Source organism: Megalobrama amblycephala, linkage group LG5, assembly GCF_018812025.1.
Source record: "Megalobrama amblycephala isolate DHTTF-2021 linkage group LG5, ASM1881202v1, whole genome shotgun sequence".
Lineage (NCBI taxonomy): Eukaryota > Metazoa > Chordata > Actinopteri > Cypriniformes > Xenocyprididae > Megalobrama > Megalobrama amblycephala.
The window spans coordinates 2324014-2343603 of NC_063048.1; the positions used below are offsets into that span (position 1 = coordinate 2324014).

The 19590-nt window shown below is 37.9% G+C and overlaps 1 protein-coding gene across 2 annotated transcripts in view; it reads right to left on the reverse strand.

The window, feature by feature from the left end:
• Positions 1-9745: 9745 nt before the first annotated feature.
• Positions 9746-19590, reverse strand: part of cdin1 (CDAN1 interacting nuclease 1) — a 101836-nt gene continuing 91991 nt past the window's right edge. For both annotated transcript variants that reach the window (XM_048190232.1, XM_048190231.1), the window contains exon 12: positions 9746-10148. In XM_048190232.1, the coding sequence (XP_048046189.1) occupies positions 10013-10148 (136 nt within the window). In that variant the 3' untranslated portion in view covers positions 9746-10012. The remainder of the gene's footprint in view (positions 10149-19590) is intronic.

Genomic DNA, 19590 nt, shown 5'->3' on the forward strand with positions numbered 1-19590 from the left:
AGCCAGGGTCAATTGTGGAGTTTAGCCCTGGGCTAGCATCTGAATCAGCGGACAATGGAGCAGATTTAATGCAGAGTGCAGAAATGCTTCGACCTGTACGACAAAGGAAATTGCCAGTTTGGGCTAAGGATTATCATCTTGACTCGAGGACGAGTTCTTCTGAATTAGAGGGGGAATAGTGTACTGTGTCGTCATTGTGTCGTCATTGGACAATCATGTGACTATTATGATGGGGTGCACCTGTGGAGGACCGCACAAAGGACACTTTAAAAAGTGGCGTGGTGGGGAAGGAAGGGGGCCTAAGGCGGTGACTAGTGGGGTACGTTTTGCTGTCTCTCGGGGGCAATAGGCCCTCCGGAGATGAAGATAGATAGTTAGCTAGCTGTCTTTAATATTAGAGAGCGGAGGTAGAGGGGGGATTTGACTTAGTGTCACTTGCCTCGGCACACTGATTGCTGGCGCCACGCATCACCCAACTTTGACACGGCTGAGGGGACGGATTTTTGCGTGGTGCTTATGAACTCAGCACAAGGACGAAGTTGCTGCCGAAAACGGATTGACTGTTTTATGAATGGACTTGTGACTTAAGCGCCGCCTCTTTACAGCGAAGGGACGCTCCTTGGCGGACGACACGAGTTGCCCGTGCTCTGCTTTACCCCTTATGGATGGGTCTCCTTGACCTGGGGAGAGGGAAGTGCTTTTAACTTTTATCCATTTATTTATTTATGTATTCATGGACTGTTTGTTGTATGACGGACAATGGGTATGGGAGGGAAGTTGGGGGTTAAATGAATGAAGAAACGTGCCTTTTGTGTGTTCACGGTGTGCTGTGTAAGCGTGCTGTTGGAGTGCTAAATATTTAATGAATTGAGTGTGAAATTCACTGTATGTAAGGTGTGGTGGTGAATTGCGGGTTGCTCTGTTTATTGCCCCCATTTGCCGTATCTACCCGTGCCTGTGTCAGGAATTATATTTGTGTACATGTGAAATAAAGTGAATTCCCTGTGACTAAATCAAATAGCTGTGGTAGGAGAATTTCTTTGACAGACGTGTTTTGGCTTTCAACGAGGTTTATTACAAATCTATATGTGTGTGTGTCGTCTGCAGTCAAGAGTCGCTTCAGTCCGTCAGTCGCTCACAGCAGCGAGCTTCAGACCACCAACACACGACAAACCAGGAGAAACTGACCGTCACACACACACTTCAGCTCTGTGCTGTTCATAGAGCGCGCGCACACACAGAGCAAAGATTCACAACACACTGCATTTTTTGTTAATTGGTATATTATATTTTTTTACAGCATAAAGAAACACAAATACATGCTAACAATTTTTCATATTTTAAAGAGCCCAGGAATAACATATTTAAAGAGAATAATACACACACAATCACAAGTTTGTGAAATGCTTAAAAAGTTTGCAGGTACATCATGTTACATTAATAATTAGAAAATTAAAAAAAAGAGAAAAAAAAAATCATTTCACACTTACATCCAGACAGAGACATTAAAACATTAAAGGGTTAGTTCACCCAAAAATGAAGTTTCTGTCATTAATTTCTCACCCTCATGTCGTTCCACACCCGTAAGACCTTAGTTCATCTTCAGAACACAAATTAAGATATTTTTGATGAAATCCATAGATAGCAATATAATCAACACTTTCAAGGTCCAGAAAGGTGCTAAAGACATCGTTAAAACACTCATGTGACTGCAGTGGTTCAACCTTAATGTTATGAAGAGACGAGAATACTTTCTGTGCGCAAAAACAAAACAAAACCAACGACTTTATTCAACATTATCTTCTCTTCTGTGTCATTCTCACACTTTGTTTACATTCAGAGCTTCCAAGTTCTACATCAGAACGGCGACTCATTATTGGCCGGCTCCTGTGTCAGCATCACACGCATGCATCGTGCTGATCACATGACCAGCTTTGGCCAATACTGAGCTGGCATTCAGATGTCAACACAGAAGTCTTCTCTGTGTTACTGCGTCATCTGCGTAAGATAATGACAGGGAAGAGAAGAGATTGTTGAATAAAGTTGTTATTTTTGTTTTGTTTTTGTGCACAATAACTATTCCCGTCTCTTCATAACATTAAGGTTGAACCACTGCAGTCACATGACTGTTTTAACCATGTCTTTAGCACCTTTCTGGACCTTGAAAGTGTTGATTAGTATATGGAGGAGTCATAAACCTCTTGGATTTTATCAAAAATATCTTAATTTGTGTTCTGAAGATGAGTGTGGAATGACACAAGGGTGAGTAATTAATGGCATTATTTTTGGGTGAACTAACTCTTTGAATATATAACTGATAGAAGTATTTCTGAAAAATGTTAAAGTGCCTCCACTGATCAATATCATGAATGTGAATCTTCTTGACATGGGCAGAAATCTCCCACATTCACACGTGTTCATTCAGACATCTAAACCAGGAAATATTCCAGACTCCAGCTCCATTGTTTATACATAACCTGCATACTTTATACATTTATAAGCTGTTTTCCTCATGGGGATCAAAAAATGGCCCCACAAGGTCAAAAATGATGGTATTGGCATCTTTGTGGGGATATTTTGCCCTCATAATGTAGAAACCACACACACACACACACACACACACACACTGAAGCCAAACAGCCTGACTGACTTGAGCTGACTGTGTGTGTGTCGTTTGTCTCTGCATCTCCACACTCCACTCATTCTTCTACTCTCCGGTTCTCTGACGGTCGCTCATGGACAGACGGATCGGCCTCCGACAGAACATGAATATCAGTGAATGTGGGTCACCTGTCAGAACCCAAATGCCACTCGCGCCGTTGACCTTTAGGGGCCGGACTGACTAAATCCCCCCAGCAAAAACACAATCATCCAGCACAATCAACCCGAACACCCAGTGACAGGCCGAGGAGAGCGGACGGACGGCCGTCGTGAAGCTCCTCAACACTGAGGCTCGTGTTCCTCAGACATCACAGCAGCTCCATCTGAGACACTTCAGTTCACACACACATATACAGACAGAAGAACAAGCGTCCTTCTCTTCCTGCAGCAGATTCACAAATATCAAGATTTCCACAAATGTGTGTTTCACTGACAAAACAACTGGGATGTGCAAACAGGAGAAATTATGAAATATAAGTGCATAAATATAAACTCCACCCAGAAATGTACAGTATTGTTTCAGTAAGATTTTTTTATTTGAATGAAATTAATACTTTTATTCATCAAGGACACATTAAATTGATCAAAAGTGACAGTAAAGACATTCTATAATGTTACAAAAGATTATATTTTAAATAAATTCTGCTCTTTTGAACTTTCTATTCATCAAAGAATCCTGAAAAAAAAAAAAAAAAAATGTATGACAGTTTTCACAAAAATTTCAACATTGATAATAATCATAAATGTTTCTTGAGCAGCAAATCATCATATTAGAATGATTTCTGAAGGATCATGTGACACTGAAGACTGGAGTAATGATGCTGAAAATTCAGCTTTGATCACAGGAATAAATTACATTTTAATATATATTCACATAGAAAACAGATATTTTAAATTGTAAAAATATTTAACTTTTTTTACTGTATTTTTGATCAAATAAATGACTAACTCATCAAGCTCTTGAGTTTTTGTCTCAATTATAATGAATGGCATTTTCTAGAATGTTTTATTAGATATTATAAAGTTTTATTTTATTCATAACTTTACTACAAAACATAATTTTAGCCATAAAACTATCATATAAAGTAAAAGTAAAAGGGAACAGCTCACATTATATCTAGTTAATCTGGTGTAATAATCATTTGGGTTCCCTCAGTAAGAGTTTCAGGCCGCTGTGTGTTTGAGCGCTGATGGAGCTGGATTAAACTGTTGAAATCTCAGCCGTGACGTAAGACCATCAGACAAACGCAGTTAACTGCCAGCAGAGAATGTGAGTGTGTGAAGCAGCACATAATAACACACCTGCTGCTCTGCCGAGAGATGAATATGTTAATGACTGAGCAGAAACAGCTGCTGATCTGCTTCCTGTTCCCTCCAAACCTCCACAAGCTCAAATCTGCACTCATGTTGGGCTGGCGGCTGGACGGTCCGCTCACGGGCTCTGAGGTGTTTCACTGACACAATTCATTTGTGTTGATCTAGGAGAGTTTGGGATCTCCTTAGCTCACCCAAAAATGAAACTCTATGTCGTCATTTACTCTCCTGTATCAAGTTCAACCGTTCTCACACGCCGAACTCGCATGTTTAAGCTTCTGCTCGCTGTAATTTGATGAGCTCTATATACACTAGAGGTCAAACGTTTGGGTGGGTAAGATTGTTTTAATGTTTTTGAAAGAAATCTCTTCTGCTTGCCAAGCCTGCATTTGTTTGATCACAAATACAGTAAAAAAAGTTACATATTTTTACAATTTAAAACAGCTGTTTTCTATGTGAATATATAGTAAACTGTAATTTATTCCTGTGATCAAAGCTGAATTTTCAGCATCATTACTCCAGTCTTCAGTGTCACATGATCCTTCAGCAATCACTCTAATATGATCATTTGCTGCTCAAGAAACATTTATGAATATTATTAATGTTGAAAACATATTTTTTTTAAACCACCATACATTTTATTTGTCAGGATTCTTTGATGAATAGAAAGATCAGAAGAACAGCATTTATTTAAAAGAGAGTCTTTAGCTACATTATAAATGTCTTTACTGTCACTTTTGATCAATTTAATGCATCCTTGATAAATACAAAAGTTTTTTTTTTTTTTTTGAATGCAGCTCAACAGTTTTCAACATTGATACTGTATTTTTGAACAAATAAATGTAGCATTGAAAAAAAAAAAAAAAAAAAAAAAAAAAGGTAATTATTCCAAACTTTTAACTAGGGCTGCACAATTAATCGCATGCTATTCTCACGCGCATTTCGTCAGTAAAGCCGGTTCCCTGATTACCGCTAAATCGCCATCACCTGTTTTTAAACGGAGCGCCTTTTAATAGACGGAGCCGTAGTTCACGGACAAGCTACGCAATATCGCGTTCATTATCGCAGGCGATTCATCTGCGATATGAACGCGATATTGCGTGGCTTTTCAGTGACCTACGGCTCTGTCTATTAAATGCCGCTTCATTTGAAAGCAGGTGATGGCGATTTAGCGGTAATCAGGGAACCGGCTTTACTGACGAAATGCGCGTGAGAATAGCATGCGATTAATCGTGCAGCCCTACTTTTAACCAGTGATCATGGATTAAACTGCTCAATTCCTATGGATTTATTTTAACTACTTTTGTCAAAAGTACCGAGTCGATACTGACATTTAAAAAATGTGACACTTTGAGCGGATTCGTAAACACCTCTGATTGGCCTTTGTGTTCACATGCTCAACAGATATGTCTGTGATTGGCTACAATGATCAATGCACAGGAGCGTTCAAAAGCACACAGAAGAGTGAAATTTGAAAGCGAAATTGAATTTGAAAAAGAGTTTTGAAAGCGGGAGTGGGAGTGTTTGAAAGCAGGTGAGATGCCAGTTGAGTGGACCGGTCTGCAGATAGACGCCTGCTTTCAAACACTCCCATGTTTATCTGTGTAAGCGCTCAGTGAAGAGCATCATTGATGTCTATTTACAACATGTTTTTGAAGCGTTGATCATTCTAGGCAATCACAGACATATCTGTTGAGCGTGTGAACTCAATGGCTAATCACAGACATACAGTGCTCAGCGTAAATGAGTACACCCCCTTTGAAAAGTAACATTTTAAACAATATCTCAATGAACACAAAAACAATTTCCAAAATGTTGACAAAACTAAGTTTTATATAACATCTGTTTAACTTATAACATGAAGGTAAGGTTAATAATATAACTTAATTTTTTACTCAAATTAGGGTGATGCAAAAATGAGTACACCCCACTGAAAGTCTCTGGAGCAAAGCTACATTTTAGACTACAAATGCCTAATTTAACAAGATTTCAACCACAGGTGAGTCTAATTATTCATTACACAGCTGTCCAGCAGACAGTTGACTATAAAAGGGTGTTCAAACCCCATTTCTTACTGTCAGCAATGGCACCACATGGAAGAGAAATGTCACAAGACCTGAGAAAGAAAATAATTTCTTTACACCAGAAAGTTGAAGATCAACAAAGCTTTACTTATCAGTCAGAATACTGTAGCAAAAGTGGTACAACAATGTAAAAAAGATGGAACTGCAACCATCTCACAGAGACGTCCAGGTCATCCACGGAAGTTAACACCTCGACAGGAGCGTCTTCTGATGAGAAGGGTTGAAGAAAATCGGCATGCAAGTTCACTGCAGTTATCTAAAGAAGTAGAAAGCCCAACTGGGGTGACTATTTCCTGTGACAAAATACGCCGTACACTGCACAGGAATGGCATGCACGGGTGCCGTCCACGAAAGAAGCCTCTCCTAAAGCCCAGGCACAAAAAAGCCCACCTAGAGTTTGCCAGGACCCATGCTGACAAAGATGAAGACTACTGGGACTCTATACTCTGGAGTGATGAGACCAAGATAAATGTTTTTGGAACTGATGGCATCACAAAGGTGAGGAATACAAAGAAAAATGCATGGTGCCTACAGTGAAACATGGTGGTGTCAGTGTCCTTATGTGGGGCTGCATGAGTGCTGCTGGTGTCGGGAGCTGCATTTCATTGATGGCATCATGAATTCACAGATGTACTGCTCTATACTGAAAGAGAAGATGCTACCATTACTCCGTGCCTTTGGTCGTCGAGCACTTTTCCAACATGACAATGATCCTAAACACACATCTAAGGCCACTGTTGGATTTCTGAAGAGGAACAGGGCGAAAGTGATTCAGTGGCTCCTGATCTGAACCCAATCGAACACCTATGGGGAATTCAGAAGAGACAAGTTGAGCATCACTCTCCATCCAGCATCCAGTCTCTAAAAGAGCTCATTCTTGAAGAATGGAAAAGATAGATGATGCAAAATGTCGCCAACTTGCTCATTCCATGCCTAGAAGATTTGGTGCTGTCATTAAAAATCATGGAGGCCATACAAAGCACTATGTGGTGTAGTTTTTGTTGTGGGGTGTACTCATTTTTGCATCACCCTAATTTGAGTAAAACTGAAAAAAGTGTAATCTAAGTTATATTATTAACCTTACTTTCATGTTATAAGTTAAACAGATGTTATATTAAACTTAGTCTTGTCAACATTTTGGAAACTGTTTTTGTGTTCATTGAGATTTTGTTTAAAATGTTACTTTTCAAAGGGGGTGTACTCATTTACGCTGAGCACTGTATCTGATGAGTGCATGAACGTAATGGCCAATCAAAGGCGTTTACAAATCCGCTCAACAGTGCTCAAAGCGCCACTTTTTTAAAATTCCAGTACCAACAGGTATCGCGGTCAGTACTTTTGACAACACACTTACCAACTCTTAATAAACATTTTGAAGCATCACAGTTTTGGATGAAAAGACTTTCAATGGATGGCCTGAAATCTCTTGAGGTTTTATTAAAAATATCTTCATGTTTCAAAGATGAACGAGGCATGAGGGTTAATAATGGCAATTTTTTATTTCATTTTCATTTTAGATTCACCACTGAATCTAAAAGCAGGCAGTCATGTAAACAGCCCATGTGACAGAAACATGGGCACATGGAAACATCATGGCAGGACATTGAGAGCAGAATCTAATTTACAGTGTCTGATCATCAAGAACACAATGACAGGAAGCTCTCAGAGGAACTGACTCACCTACTCACTGTGGTTTTACTTATTTCTCTACTGCATTAAGAGCTTGTCGATGACGGGCCACTGGGGGCCTTGTGTTTGGGGCCCGTGTGAGGGCAATGTGAATCAAGATCAGTTTAGGGTTAGAGGTTTTTAGGGTAACAAATCATGAACCGCTTTTTACTGGACTCATATGAGCGGAGCTCTGTAAAGAGGACAGGAGAGATGGGTCCTGATTAACCCTATAAGCTACTGTATTATATTCTGATACACAAACTGATCGGTTTAGACTTTATCAAGTACAAACGTCCTCCTTCAGCTCCTGCTTCACGTGTCTTTCTGCTGTGAAATCTGCACTGATTTTTATCAAGTAAATGTAAGAATAACTTTGATATTGTTAGTAATATTTCAACTGGACTGAAGGAGCTTCAGTTTACTTGATTATCCAGACATCATTTTATAGAAAAAAAATCAAATATGATCATCATCTTTTGCTGAAGGTTTATTTGTTCATCTCTCAATCATCATTGTATTGCATTGCATTATATGTTTTAAAACTACAGAGCTTTGATCATAAACTAAGCATTTAAATATCATCTTACTGAGACATTTTATTGGCAGATATTGATGTTTATATGCATTTTATGTAAGTATCTGCTATACTGTTATAAAAATATCATTAAGTTACAAGCATCAGAATTTCATCTTCCTTTTTGTCATATTAATATCAGCAGCATCTGCACCAAACTGCTTATTTCTGCTCAGTTTGGGCATCTGAATAAAATTAAGCTGTTTTTCCATTTATATTCTCACTATATCAAACTGCATGAGCTATAAACTTTTGATTAGACTTCATTTTCTGTTGCAACTACATGTCAGCTAACTCTCATTAGAGTTGACATGAACACTACCATTCAAAAGTTTGGAAACATTACTATTTTTAATGTTTTTCAAAGAAGTCTCTTATGCTCATCAAGCCTGCATTTATTTGATCAAAAATACAGAAAAAAAAAAACAGTAATATTGTAAAATATTATTACAATTTAAAATAATGGTTTTCTATTATAATGGTCTGTGATCAAAGCTGAATTTTCAGCAGCATTACTCCAGTCTTCAGTGTCACATGATCCTTCAGAAATCATTCTAATATGATGATTTAATACAAATGTTGTGCTGCTTAATATTTTTTTTTTAACCTGTGGTACTTTTTCAGGATTTCAAGTCAAATAAATTCAAGAAAAATCAATTTAACAATTTCACTTTTTATCAATTAAAGGATGTGTTAAATTGATAAAAAGTGATAGTAAAGATTTATATTGTTAGAAAATATTTCTATTTTGAATAAATGCTGTTCTTTTTGACTATTTATTCATCAATGAATCCTGAAAAAGTAACAGTTTCCAAAAATATTAAGCAACACTGTTTGCAACTTTGATAACTGAGTATCAAATCAGCATATTAGAATGATTTCTGAAGAATCATGTGACACTGAAGACTGAAGACACAGCTTTGCATTACAGAAAAAAAATATATATTTTAAAGCATATTAAAAAAGAAAACCATCATTTTAAATTATAAATAAATGCAGGCTTGATGAGCATAAAAGACTTCTTTCAAAAACATTAAAAATAGTAATGTTTCCAAACTTTTGCAAAGTTACCTATAGTCAGCAGAATGTCTGTTGGGGAGCATCAAAATAAAGTGTCAGCAGATATTAAGCAGAAAGTTTCCTAATACTCTAATGAGAGTTAGTTGACGTGTTGGTGCAAATTTACTTACAGTCAACAGAATGTCTTAAAGGGGACCATCAAAATAAAGTGCAACCAAACTTTTTTAAAACGTCTAAAGGTTTAATAAAGTGTTCCAATTTAAAAAACACATTTTTCGACTCTGATTTCATATGTCAGGCTGTACAGGGTTAACAGAGAACAGACAGGAAGCTCTTATATCTCTGTTATCTCTCTATGGCTCTCAACGGAAGAGGAAGTTTTGGAGAGCGTCACTCTCAGCTTCAGAAGATAAACATAGAATAAATGAAGAACTCAACTTTATTACGTCTGAACACACACCATCATACACTGAGTGGACCACGAGCCGGCCAGCGTCTGAGGGCAGATGAAAGTGACGTACGGCAGTGCTGCGTTACCTGCAGGATCTGAGGCGCCAGTGTTTTTCTCCCGACCCGCTGGAGTTCACCGGGAGTTCACGGCAGATGTTTGCCAGTAGTCTCACACTGCAGGAAAGCTAAATTGCTTCCGAATTCACCTCCCCACCAACAAATGTCCCCGTGACGCCCGTCAGCTCCGCGCCGGCCCCTGACACAGGGTTACGATGTCTGAGGGGAAGCCGTCCTTCAGCAGGATCCCTCGCTCATGCTGGCAGTCCAGCTCCGCTATGAACCCGTACCAGTAGATGACCAGACCCGGACCAAACCTGCAAACAGGGACAGAAAAGTTGCATTTTCTGAAGAATTGCACATTGCAATGTTTTGGGGCGACAACTGCACTTTAAATGGATAGTTCACCCAAAAATGAAAATTTGATGTTTATCTGCTTACCCCCCAGCACATTCAAGATGTAGGTGACTTTGTTTCTTCAGTAGAACACAAATGATGATTTTTAACTCCAACCGTTGCCGTCTGTCAGTCGTATAATGCGAGTGAATGGGAACTCGAACAATAAGAGTCGAAAAAAATCCAAATTATCGTGACGACACATTGATGTCCTGAGACACGAAACGATCGGTTTGTGCGAGAAACCGAACAGTATTTATATAATTTTTTACCTCTAAAACACCACTATGTCCAGCTGCGTTCAGCATTAGCTTAGTGAGGTCTGATCGCGCTCTGACAACGGCAGTGATGTCTAGCTCTCATTGAAGTATATGCGCGAGACATCACTGCCGCTGTCAGAGCGCAATCAGACCTCACTAACCGAGTGCTGAACGCAGTTGGACATAGTGGTGTTTTAGAGGTAAAAAATTATATAAATACTGTTCGGTTTCTCGCACAAACCGATCGTTTCGTGTCTTAGGACATCAATGTGTCATCACGAGCCGCAGGGTTTAATTTGGACTTGTCTATGCAAGTTTTATTTACTCTTATAAATTGTGTTACCATTGACACACATTATACGGCTGACAGACGGCAACGGTTGGAGTTAAAGATCATCATTTGTGTTCTACTGAAGAAACAAAGTCACCTACATCTTGGATGTGCTGGGGGTAAGCAGATAAACATCAAATTTTCATTTTTGGGTGAACTATCCATTTAAGGTTTAGTTCACATCAGAATTAAAATTTCCTGATAATTTACTGACCCCCATGTCATCCAAGATGTTTGTCTTTCTTTCTTCAGTCGAAAAGAAATGAAGGTTCCAGGATTTTTCTCCATATAGTGGACTTCACTGGGGTTCAACGGGTTGAAGGTCCAAATGTCAGTTTCAGTGCAGCTTCAAAGAGCTCTACATGATCCCAGGAGAGGAATAAGAGTCTTATCTAGAGAAACCATCGGACATTTTTCTAAAGAAAAAAAAAAAAGTATATACTTTTTAACCACAAATGCTCGTCTTGCACTGCTCTGAGATGCACCATGCATGACGTAATCATGTTGGAAAGGTCACACGTGACGTAAGAGGAAGTACCGATCCAGTGTTTACAAAGCGAACGTGCAAAGACTAAATCAAACACCCTTTACAAAAAAAAAAAAAAAAAAAAAGGTAAAAACGATATAGGACGATTTTGGAGAAGAAAACGTAATTACGTCATGTGTGGAGCATCACAGAGCAGTGCAAGACGAGCATTTGTGGTTAAAAAGTATATACTTTTTTTTTTTTTTTTTTTCTTTAGAAAAATGTCCGATGGTTTCTCTAGATAAGACTCTTATTCCTCGTCTGGGATCATGTAGAGCTCTTTGAAGCTGCACTGAAACTGACATTTGGACCTTCAACCCGTTGAACCCCAGTGAAGTCCACTATATGGAGAAAAATCCTGGAATGTTTTCCTCAAAAACCTTCATTTCTTTTCGATTGAAGAAAGAAAGACATGAACATCTTGGATGACATGGAGGTGAGTAAATTATCAGGAAATTTAAATTCTGAAGTGAACATCCTTTAAATGCAGCAGGGAATATGTTGAGCTCAGCACTGAAGTGATGGTGTCAAGCACCAGTTTGGTTTTTGTTACTTTTGACAAAACAAATGTTAGCAACCATTGACATAAACATAACCGTTAGTAATCCACTCGACAACGGCTAGCTGTTCAGTTCAGTTCTGAGAGTGAATCAGGTCAGTCTAAACTGAACTGTGTGTGTGAACAGTTTCTCCGTCTCACGCAGACTTTTGACTGTCACTATAGAGTCTGATCCTCACTGGAAGATCCGTCCGCTTGGACAGGAAAACACTGACTGACACCACAATAAATGGAAGGTGCATCAAGCCAGACAATCAGATTGGATAGTGCCAAATGCAAGGTTTTGTTCTCCATTTCTGTCACTTGATCCTTACTACTGTCACTCATTTAAGGTTTAAACGTCATAATATTCAACAATATTATTGATTTGACTGCGCTGACATTATCAGATGAGTATAATTGTCTTCTTTACAGCTCAATCAGAATTTGTCTCATATTTGATGAAGTTTGCATCATTGATTCTGTGTATTACAGCCCTGAAACTAAAGCGCTGTAGAAATAAAGCTGACTTGACATCAGACCATCACTACAGCTCCGTTCTAAAGTCCTGACCTCTCTTTTGCACACACTGATTTACAGTCCCGACTGATTGTCTTTGTACAAGATCCCCATTCTTTTTATGGAAATGTTATGGACATACAATATAAACATTTACATGCTATAACACGAGAGGTGGAGTGAGTATGGTGACGTGTGGAGACAAAGACAGAAGCCAAGGAACCTTCTGAAAAGTGCTGATGATCAGATAAGACGGCGCTCTGACGCATCTCGTCCCACATCTGGAAAAACGCTCTTCATCAAGGGCTTTCAACACGGAGAATTATCAGTGTGTTATTTTTGACTAATTGACCCTGGTGTTCTTTAAGGCCTCTGAGATCCCAAGACCACTTTAAGAGCTTTAAAAACTGATATTTCACATGCTGTGACCTTATGAGACACGATCAAAAGTTCAACTTTAGTTTGAGGTGTCAGAGAGTGATTAGTGTACACTACACACAGCTGAGTACTGCGATTTGATTTACAGTATTTTCCTACAATGAGTCAAGTTGACTGATAACAGTCATGTCTACTTCGTGATTGAATAGATTAAAACAAACAAAACCAAGATCAGAAATGGGCTACAAAGAAAAATAAATAATTAATAAATAAACGGATACAGCTGCATGCCTGTATATCAACTAAATATGCATACTGAGTAGCACCAAAAAGTGCTTGGACACTTGAGCCACGATTCAAATATATTTGTGTTATATAACAAAATGGCATTCATTGGCAATAAAAGCAAAGTTGCATTTAAAACAACTGGAATTTATTTTAAAGAAATATGACAAGCACAATTTCCAATTGAGATATTATATAAACGGTGTCAAAATGAGACAGAAAAATATTAAGGTCTTAGACATTTTGGATGTCAAACCAGATTTTAGTGTATGCAAATTAATAACATATAGAGCATTTTATCTAATTTAAGTAATCTTATTATAAAAGTACAGATATTTTTCAAATGTATCATGACCTAAGATTGCATAATTAATGCCACTTCTTTTCCAAATAAAAACTCTAGATTTCTTTTTCTGTAGTTTCTGTGTAAATTTCCACCATTCTGTGTGCAGGATGGCCTTGTTCTTTAATGTTTTTCCAAAACAAAATGAATGACATTTTCCAGTTTGTCGTTTTTGTAATTTTTCCAGTTTGTCACGTCTTCTCCTTTTATCTTCAGTACAGATTCATCATTCAACCAGAATATAATATTGTTTATGTTTGTAGCAAAATAGTATTTTTTTTTATTCTGTAGATTTACAATAATTTGAGGATTACAAACAAGATTATTTTGAAAAAGGAATAAAAACCTGAGGGAATATATTTATTTTTATTCCAGCGTCTCCCAACAGGAACACTGATCTAGTCGTTGCATAAATGCATAAATGTCCTACTGCCATACAGTAGCTCTGATGTGCCCATACTGAATTTAAACCCAGGTTTATCGCAACTACTGTGACAGCAGATCTGTTGAGACAAGATGACATACATTAGACGAAAGAGAAAACAAGTAGTTCATTTCAGGGGCTCATTTGATGTCATTGGGGTCTGAATTCAGTCAGGGTTACAAAACAACTTTTGGGAGCAAACAACAGAGCGGCATCGTGCCACCGGTGGCGAAGGGATTGGGGTTTAATCGACGCGCTTGTAACCCCCGAGGGGGGCGTCCAAACTGCTTCCATTCTGAAGGCAAAAACACAAAGGCCGCTGTACTTCAATGCAAAGGTTCCATAAATAAAGGCATAAACGGACACAGGGCTCCAATTATAATTGAGGTCTATTATGTGGGCCACCGCTTCGCCACCTCAATCTGGCACAAGTATCGCTCGGGGGAAGTCAGTGATCTTCCAATAAACATCTAACTGCGTAACGAGTCGGTGAAATTGTTTGTGAAATGTAGCTAATTTGGAGCGCGTTGGCTTTGGCGGGCGGAGAGAGTGGGATGCCGCTGAGAGCGTCGCTGGCAGACATGCTGCCATTAGGCATAACGAGCGCCCCGCATTTGATTTTAAAGCAGGTGCCATGCTGGTTAAAAAGGCATTTTAATGAGAGCGCAGCACTTAAGAACAAAAAGCTGAAAGGAGGTGCTGAGAGAGTAAGCCGGCGTTTGAGTGGCCTCCTCCCCATCAATGCACACACATAATCGCAGCGTAATTGAATAACTAATTACAGCCCTCCGTGGTGTCATCTCTGCTCACCCGGCAGATCTCGGCAGCTTCCAGAGGATACCTTTCTTCATCCAAGCGGGAGCGCTCTGACATCTAAACATGCTGCGCTGAAATGCGAATGTCCCTCCGCTTCAGGCTATTTTCACCTTACAGAAACAGTTTGCGATCATCGCATTGGAGAGTGATGTTCATGACCACACAAAATTAAAATCGTCCTTCAGTTTAAATCACAAATCTTGCTCTAGCTTGTATTTTTGTTAAATCACATGCATTCTTGTTCATGAGGAATACTGTCATTCTGAAGTGGCCACATGAATGACGTTTACTCTTTGCAGTTACACCTTGTCTCCTTCTGCTCTTGCAGGGTTTTTCTAACATTATGTTGTCAAAAAGTTGAAAATATAATAATTGTAACTTTGCACAAGTGTTTCTAGCACAGAAGTCATGTGTTAGTGAGGATATATTTGTGTATTTTAAAGTTGCGATGAAATGAAAGCAGCAACAGATCTTTTCTTATGTAACGTGACAAAGATCTGAGTGCAACGTATTATCAAAAAAAAAGTAGGGCGGGGCTTGGTTCTATGCATTGGTTGATGATTGGATGTTGAGATGTGGGCGTGGCTCTCAGAAGCGTATGCAAATGAGTGTGAGCTTACAGGGGGCGGGGTTTAAGAGCACTGAATGATTGGAGAATCCTACATACATCACTAGAGAGACTGACGCTTCACTGAAAGAGCCAGTTATGATATTTTGAATATAAATTACCAGGTCAAAAAATATAAAAATAAAAATGAAACCTGCATTGATTAATCATCCACAATACGATCAATAAGATGCATTTAGAAAATAGATTTTAGGGTGTTAACTCAGGGTGAGAAATTAACTTTTCCAATAAGGGCCAGTATATGGGACATTGTACAGAATTGGTGCAAACTGCTGTCCCACAACCAAAACAATAAACAATAAAACAATAAAAACAATAAAAAGCATTTAAGTATTCAAATTTTAGATTTTACTAAGATTCTTCTATTAACTATTGAATCCCACAATAATATTTGAAATTTCAGTAAGCGTAATGTAAATAAAATCATCATTTATTGGGTACTTTCAATTGGGAGGTGACTGTCCTGAACCCTGACCCCTAAATTTCAACTTGTGAAAATAACATTGAAATAATTTTTGCACTTTTTCCATTGTTGTTTTTTTAAATATATAATTTTAAATATAATTTAGCATTTTTTGGTGTGTACAACTGTTCAGAACTGTGCTAGATAAACATGTGCTGACTCAATTTTAGCTAGTTTTGTCACTACTGAAACAGTCACGACCGAAACATGTCATCATTGTTTTGGTAGTGGCAAAAAAAGGAACACAATCATTTATTCGGGGCAAATAAAAATATTAGAATTTTAATATGTCTTAGTATGCGAGTTAAAATTCTGTGATGTGGTCACTACCGAAAATGTGAAGTCATTACCGAAATATTGGATGTTTTGTCAAAAATAAGTATATTGAATTATCAACCAAGATGTTATTATAGTGTTTTGTTCAATGTATATTAAAACTAATGAAATCAGTATGATAAACTTTATACCTTTTACAAAGAAAGAATGGATTCAAAATACAACAAATCTCATAAATTACACATATATAATATAGTTAAAATTGTAATTGTTATTGATTTACCTGTTTTAATGTGTGTATATATATATATATTTTTATATATATATATATTTTTTTTTTTTTTTTAAACGGCAAAAAATATATATTTACAAGGTAGATGTAAACAAAATCTTAATAGGTCAATGTGACCCTTCTTATTAAATTATTTATTATTGTGTTTCGGTAGTGACAAATTTGGGGAGAGGAAAAATATTCCAAAACTTTCTAAAAATACAAGATGAGAATTAACTGCAGAATTACTAGAAATGTGTACCTTGGATATTATACAATTTGCATAAATGCAAAATACGTGGAAAAAGATGCATTTTTTTTCCAAGACATTTGCAACTCTGACTTTGAACCAGTTCTGTAGAATGGCCCATATATTTCTAGGGTTTTTTTTTTTTTTTTACCTTCACACACTCTAAAAACTGAATCAGGGGACCTTTAGTCATTACTTAAATAAATATATTGTTGTGAAATAAAAATTTTTCAAGTTCTGAAATGCTGTTAGACTTTTTACTTGTAATAGTTATTTTATTGAGCTTGGATGACACACAAATTATGCCTTATTGATTCGATAAACTATCATGACTTGTCATAGTTTCATTTTCAGTTAATCAAAAATGTATTTAATTTTAAGTTCTGTTAATGTAAAATACAATCTGATGACGTGTAAACGTGTTTCATTGTTTTGAGTTGTATGAACACTTCTTTTAATTTAGACGAACTTAAATTAAGTGAAACTGGGCTGGGATTTATATTTCCCATCATGCTTTGCCCATGGCACTTGAAAGGGAGAGTAAATGCTAAAATTAAGTGTTATATAATGTTTTTTGCACAAGATCAATGGTAAGGGAGATTTAGCAGTAATTAGTGTTTTGTTATGCTAATTTAGAAGAGTTTCTGTTAATGTGGGTTCTTGGAGATTTACCATCATGGTGACAAGCGGTGCTTGGTAAGTTCATGTAACAAATGCGTTTTATTGTGTCCAAAAAGCAACTTCATCTTACTTAAAACATTATGTTGGATCAACTTAAATAGTTGCATTCATGTTGACAATTATTAAGTTCATGTTACTTAGAAATGTGTTTTTATTGTGGCAAAAAAACATCTTCACCTTACTTAAAACATTATGTTCGATCAACTCAAAATATTGCTTTGAATTAATGTAATTCTCCCAATTGGCTTAAGTTAAAAATTCTAGTGGAAAACGTTAACATATTTTACATATTTTTTATATTAACTGATTAAACTTTTTTGCCTTAAATTTAACCAATTACTTCAGAATGCTACGAACTCTTGCTAATAAAACATATCAACATCAACAAAAACCATCTTTACACTGCAAAGGTGGAACAGAAGCTGCATCTGACATGACTTTTGGTGTTTAGTGTTGGTGGCACACAAGTATTTACACTACAAATGCATAATGTTATGAGATTAGAGTAAATTCACACAGCCTACATAAGTATATCAATTATAAAATAAAAAAACATGACAGGACAGGGTAGGACTGCAGTATTATGACAAAATCTTCATTGTTGATTATTTGCTCTTGATATGTTAATAATGATTAATTGTAATTTTGATTAAAAAAGTATGGGAAAGCGGCACGTCATATTCTGATGTTTTCAGTGGTGACTAATCTAAACCGCTCTCAACAGAAACGTTCCCATTGCTTTATATACAGATGATTGTGTTAGTAGAAAAACTGAAAGAATAATTACATTATTAAATACTCTGATGACACCGCAATACAAGGTTTTTAGATAAAAGATGGTGAACATCTAAATATCATTCTGAAATTAGGAATTTCGTGCAGTGCTGTGATGCAAATCACCTTACTGCAAATTAAAACAGAGGAAATTATATTTGATCGGAAAGGATTAGGTGATTATTCATGACACTTATTAAACAGGTGGGTAATTACAAGCACTTAGGTGCGGTCATTGATTCTTCTTTTACCTGGGAAGTCTATACATGAAAGCCTATAAAAGTTGTTTGCTCTGAATCAGAGGATTATGTTTTTATTATACCAGGCAGTTCTAGGTATTCTGCAAAATTACAAGATGCAAACTTGGCAAGCATTCATTTTCAGTAACATACCGAAAACGACTTGGTAAAAAGCCAACCTGATGGATTCATCATCCTGACTGAACCTGGAACATGCCTCGTAATATGAACAACACGACCACATCAACCTCCACAAAGAAAAAAAGAGAAGACGCTGAGTTCAGTTTTGGAGGGCCGTCACTGCGCCGGTCAGGGCTTCCTCTCCTCTCAGCTGGTGATTAATTGGTGTTTATTTATAGGGCTTGAACCGGGTTGCAGGGGGCGGGGGGACTCAAGGCTGCGAGCGAGCCGATATCAGCACGCAACCTGCGTCTCGCATATTTCACCGGACCAGCCCGAGGGCCTGCATTCAGCAGCATGGTCACGATAATGAAAAGCCTTCACACAAACAGGATGTTTAAAGAGTGCATGAGACAAGGCCTCGAACGGACGACGATAAATAAACAGTGTGTCCTACTCCATAAATATCACAAGGTGAACATCCTGACATCCTCGACTGATGCTGGAAACGGGTTCGTTCTGTTCGAGCTGTTGTTCTTGAACACACACCAATAGGCAAAACACAATCGCTGTAATTAAGCTGGAACAGACGGCCGTAAAGAGCAAGCAATCTTCCTTCAGGTATAACTCTACACGACATGTTTATGCTTCTGTTTTGATGAGGTTTCATTCCGGACGTGATGCGGCCTTTCGCAGAGGAAGTGAAATTTACTTCCAGTGGCAAAGCTGTCGATGCGATTAAAGCAGGATTAAAGCATTCTATCTAAAAGCCTCGGAAACATCCGTGACCCTGCGGACGAGAGGCGCTCTGGGCCTTTACAGCTCACGTCTCATTTAGTCCCATCGAACCCTGAACCCGCGACACATATTGATAAGCTCATTAATGCGTTAGGCTAAAGAGTGCTGCTCTATCCGCCATGTGGCCGTAATTGCATAAATCTGTTCGGTGCTCATTATCTCGTGCTTATGGATTAATGATCGCCAGGCTATCGGTGAGGTGAGACCCAATAAACGCCTGACCTGTCTGTGATAATGACTGTGGAGATGGCACTTCCAGATTTAGCCACATCATTTCCTCCGCAATGACAGCATGGAGAGCTGGGAAGGGAAGGTGACGGGCAGACAGACGTGAAAAAGGAGGAAAGGTGAATATGCAGATACCTAACCTTCACCCTAATCAAAAGGAATCATCAGTAGTGTCCCAAAGTGATGTCCGGAGGGGATATTTGCTTTTAATGACC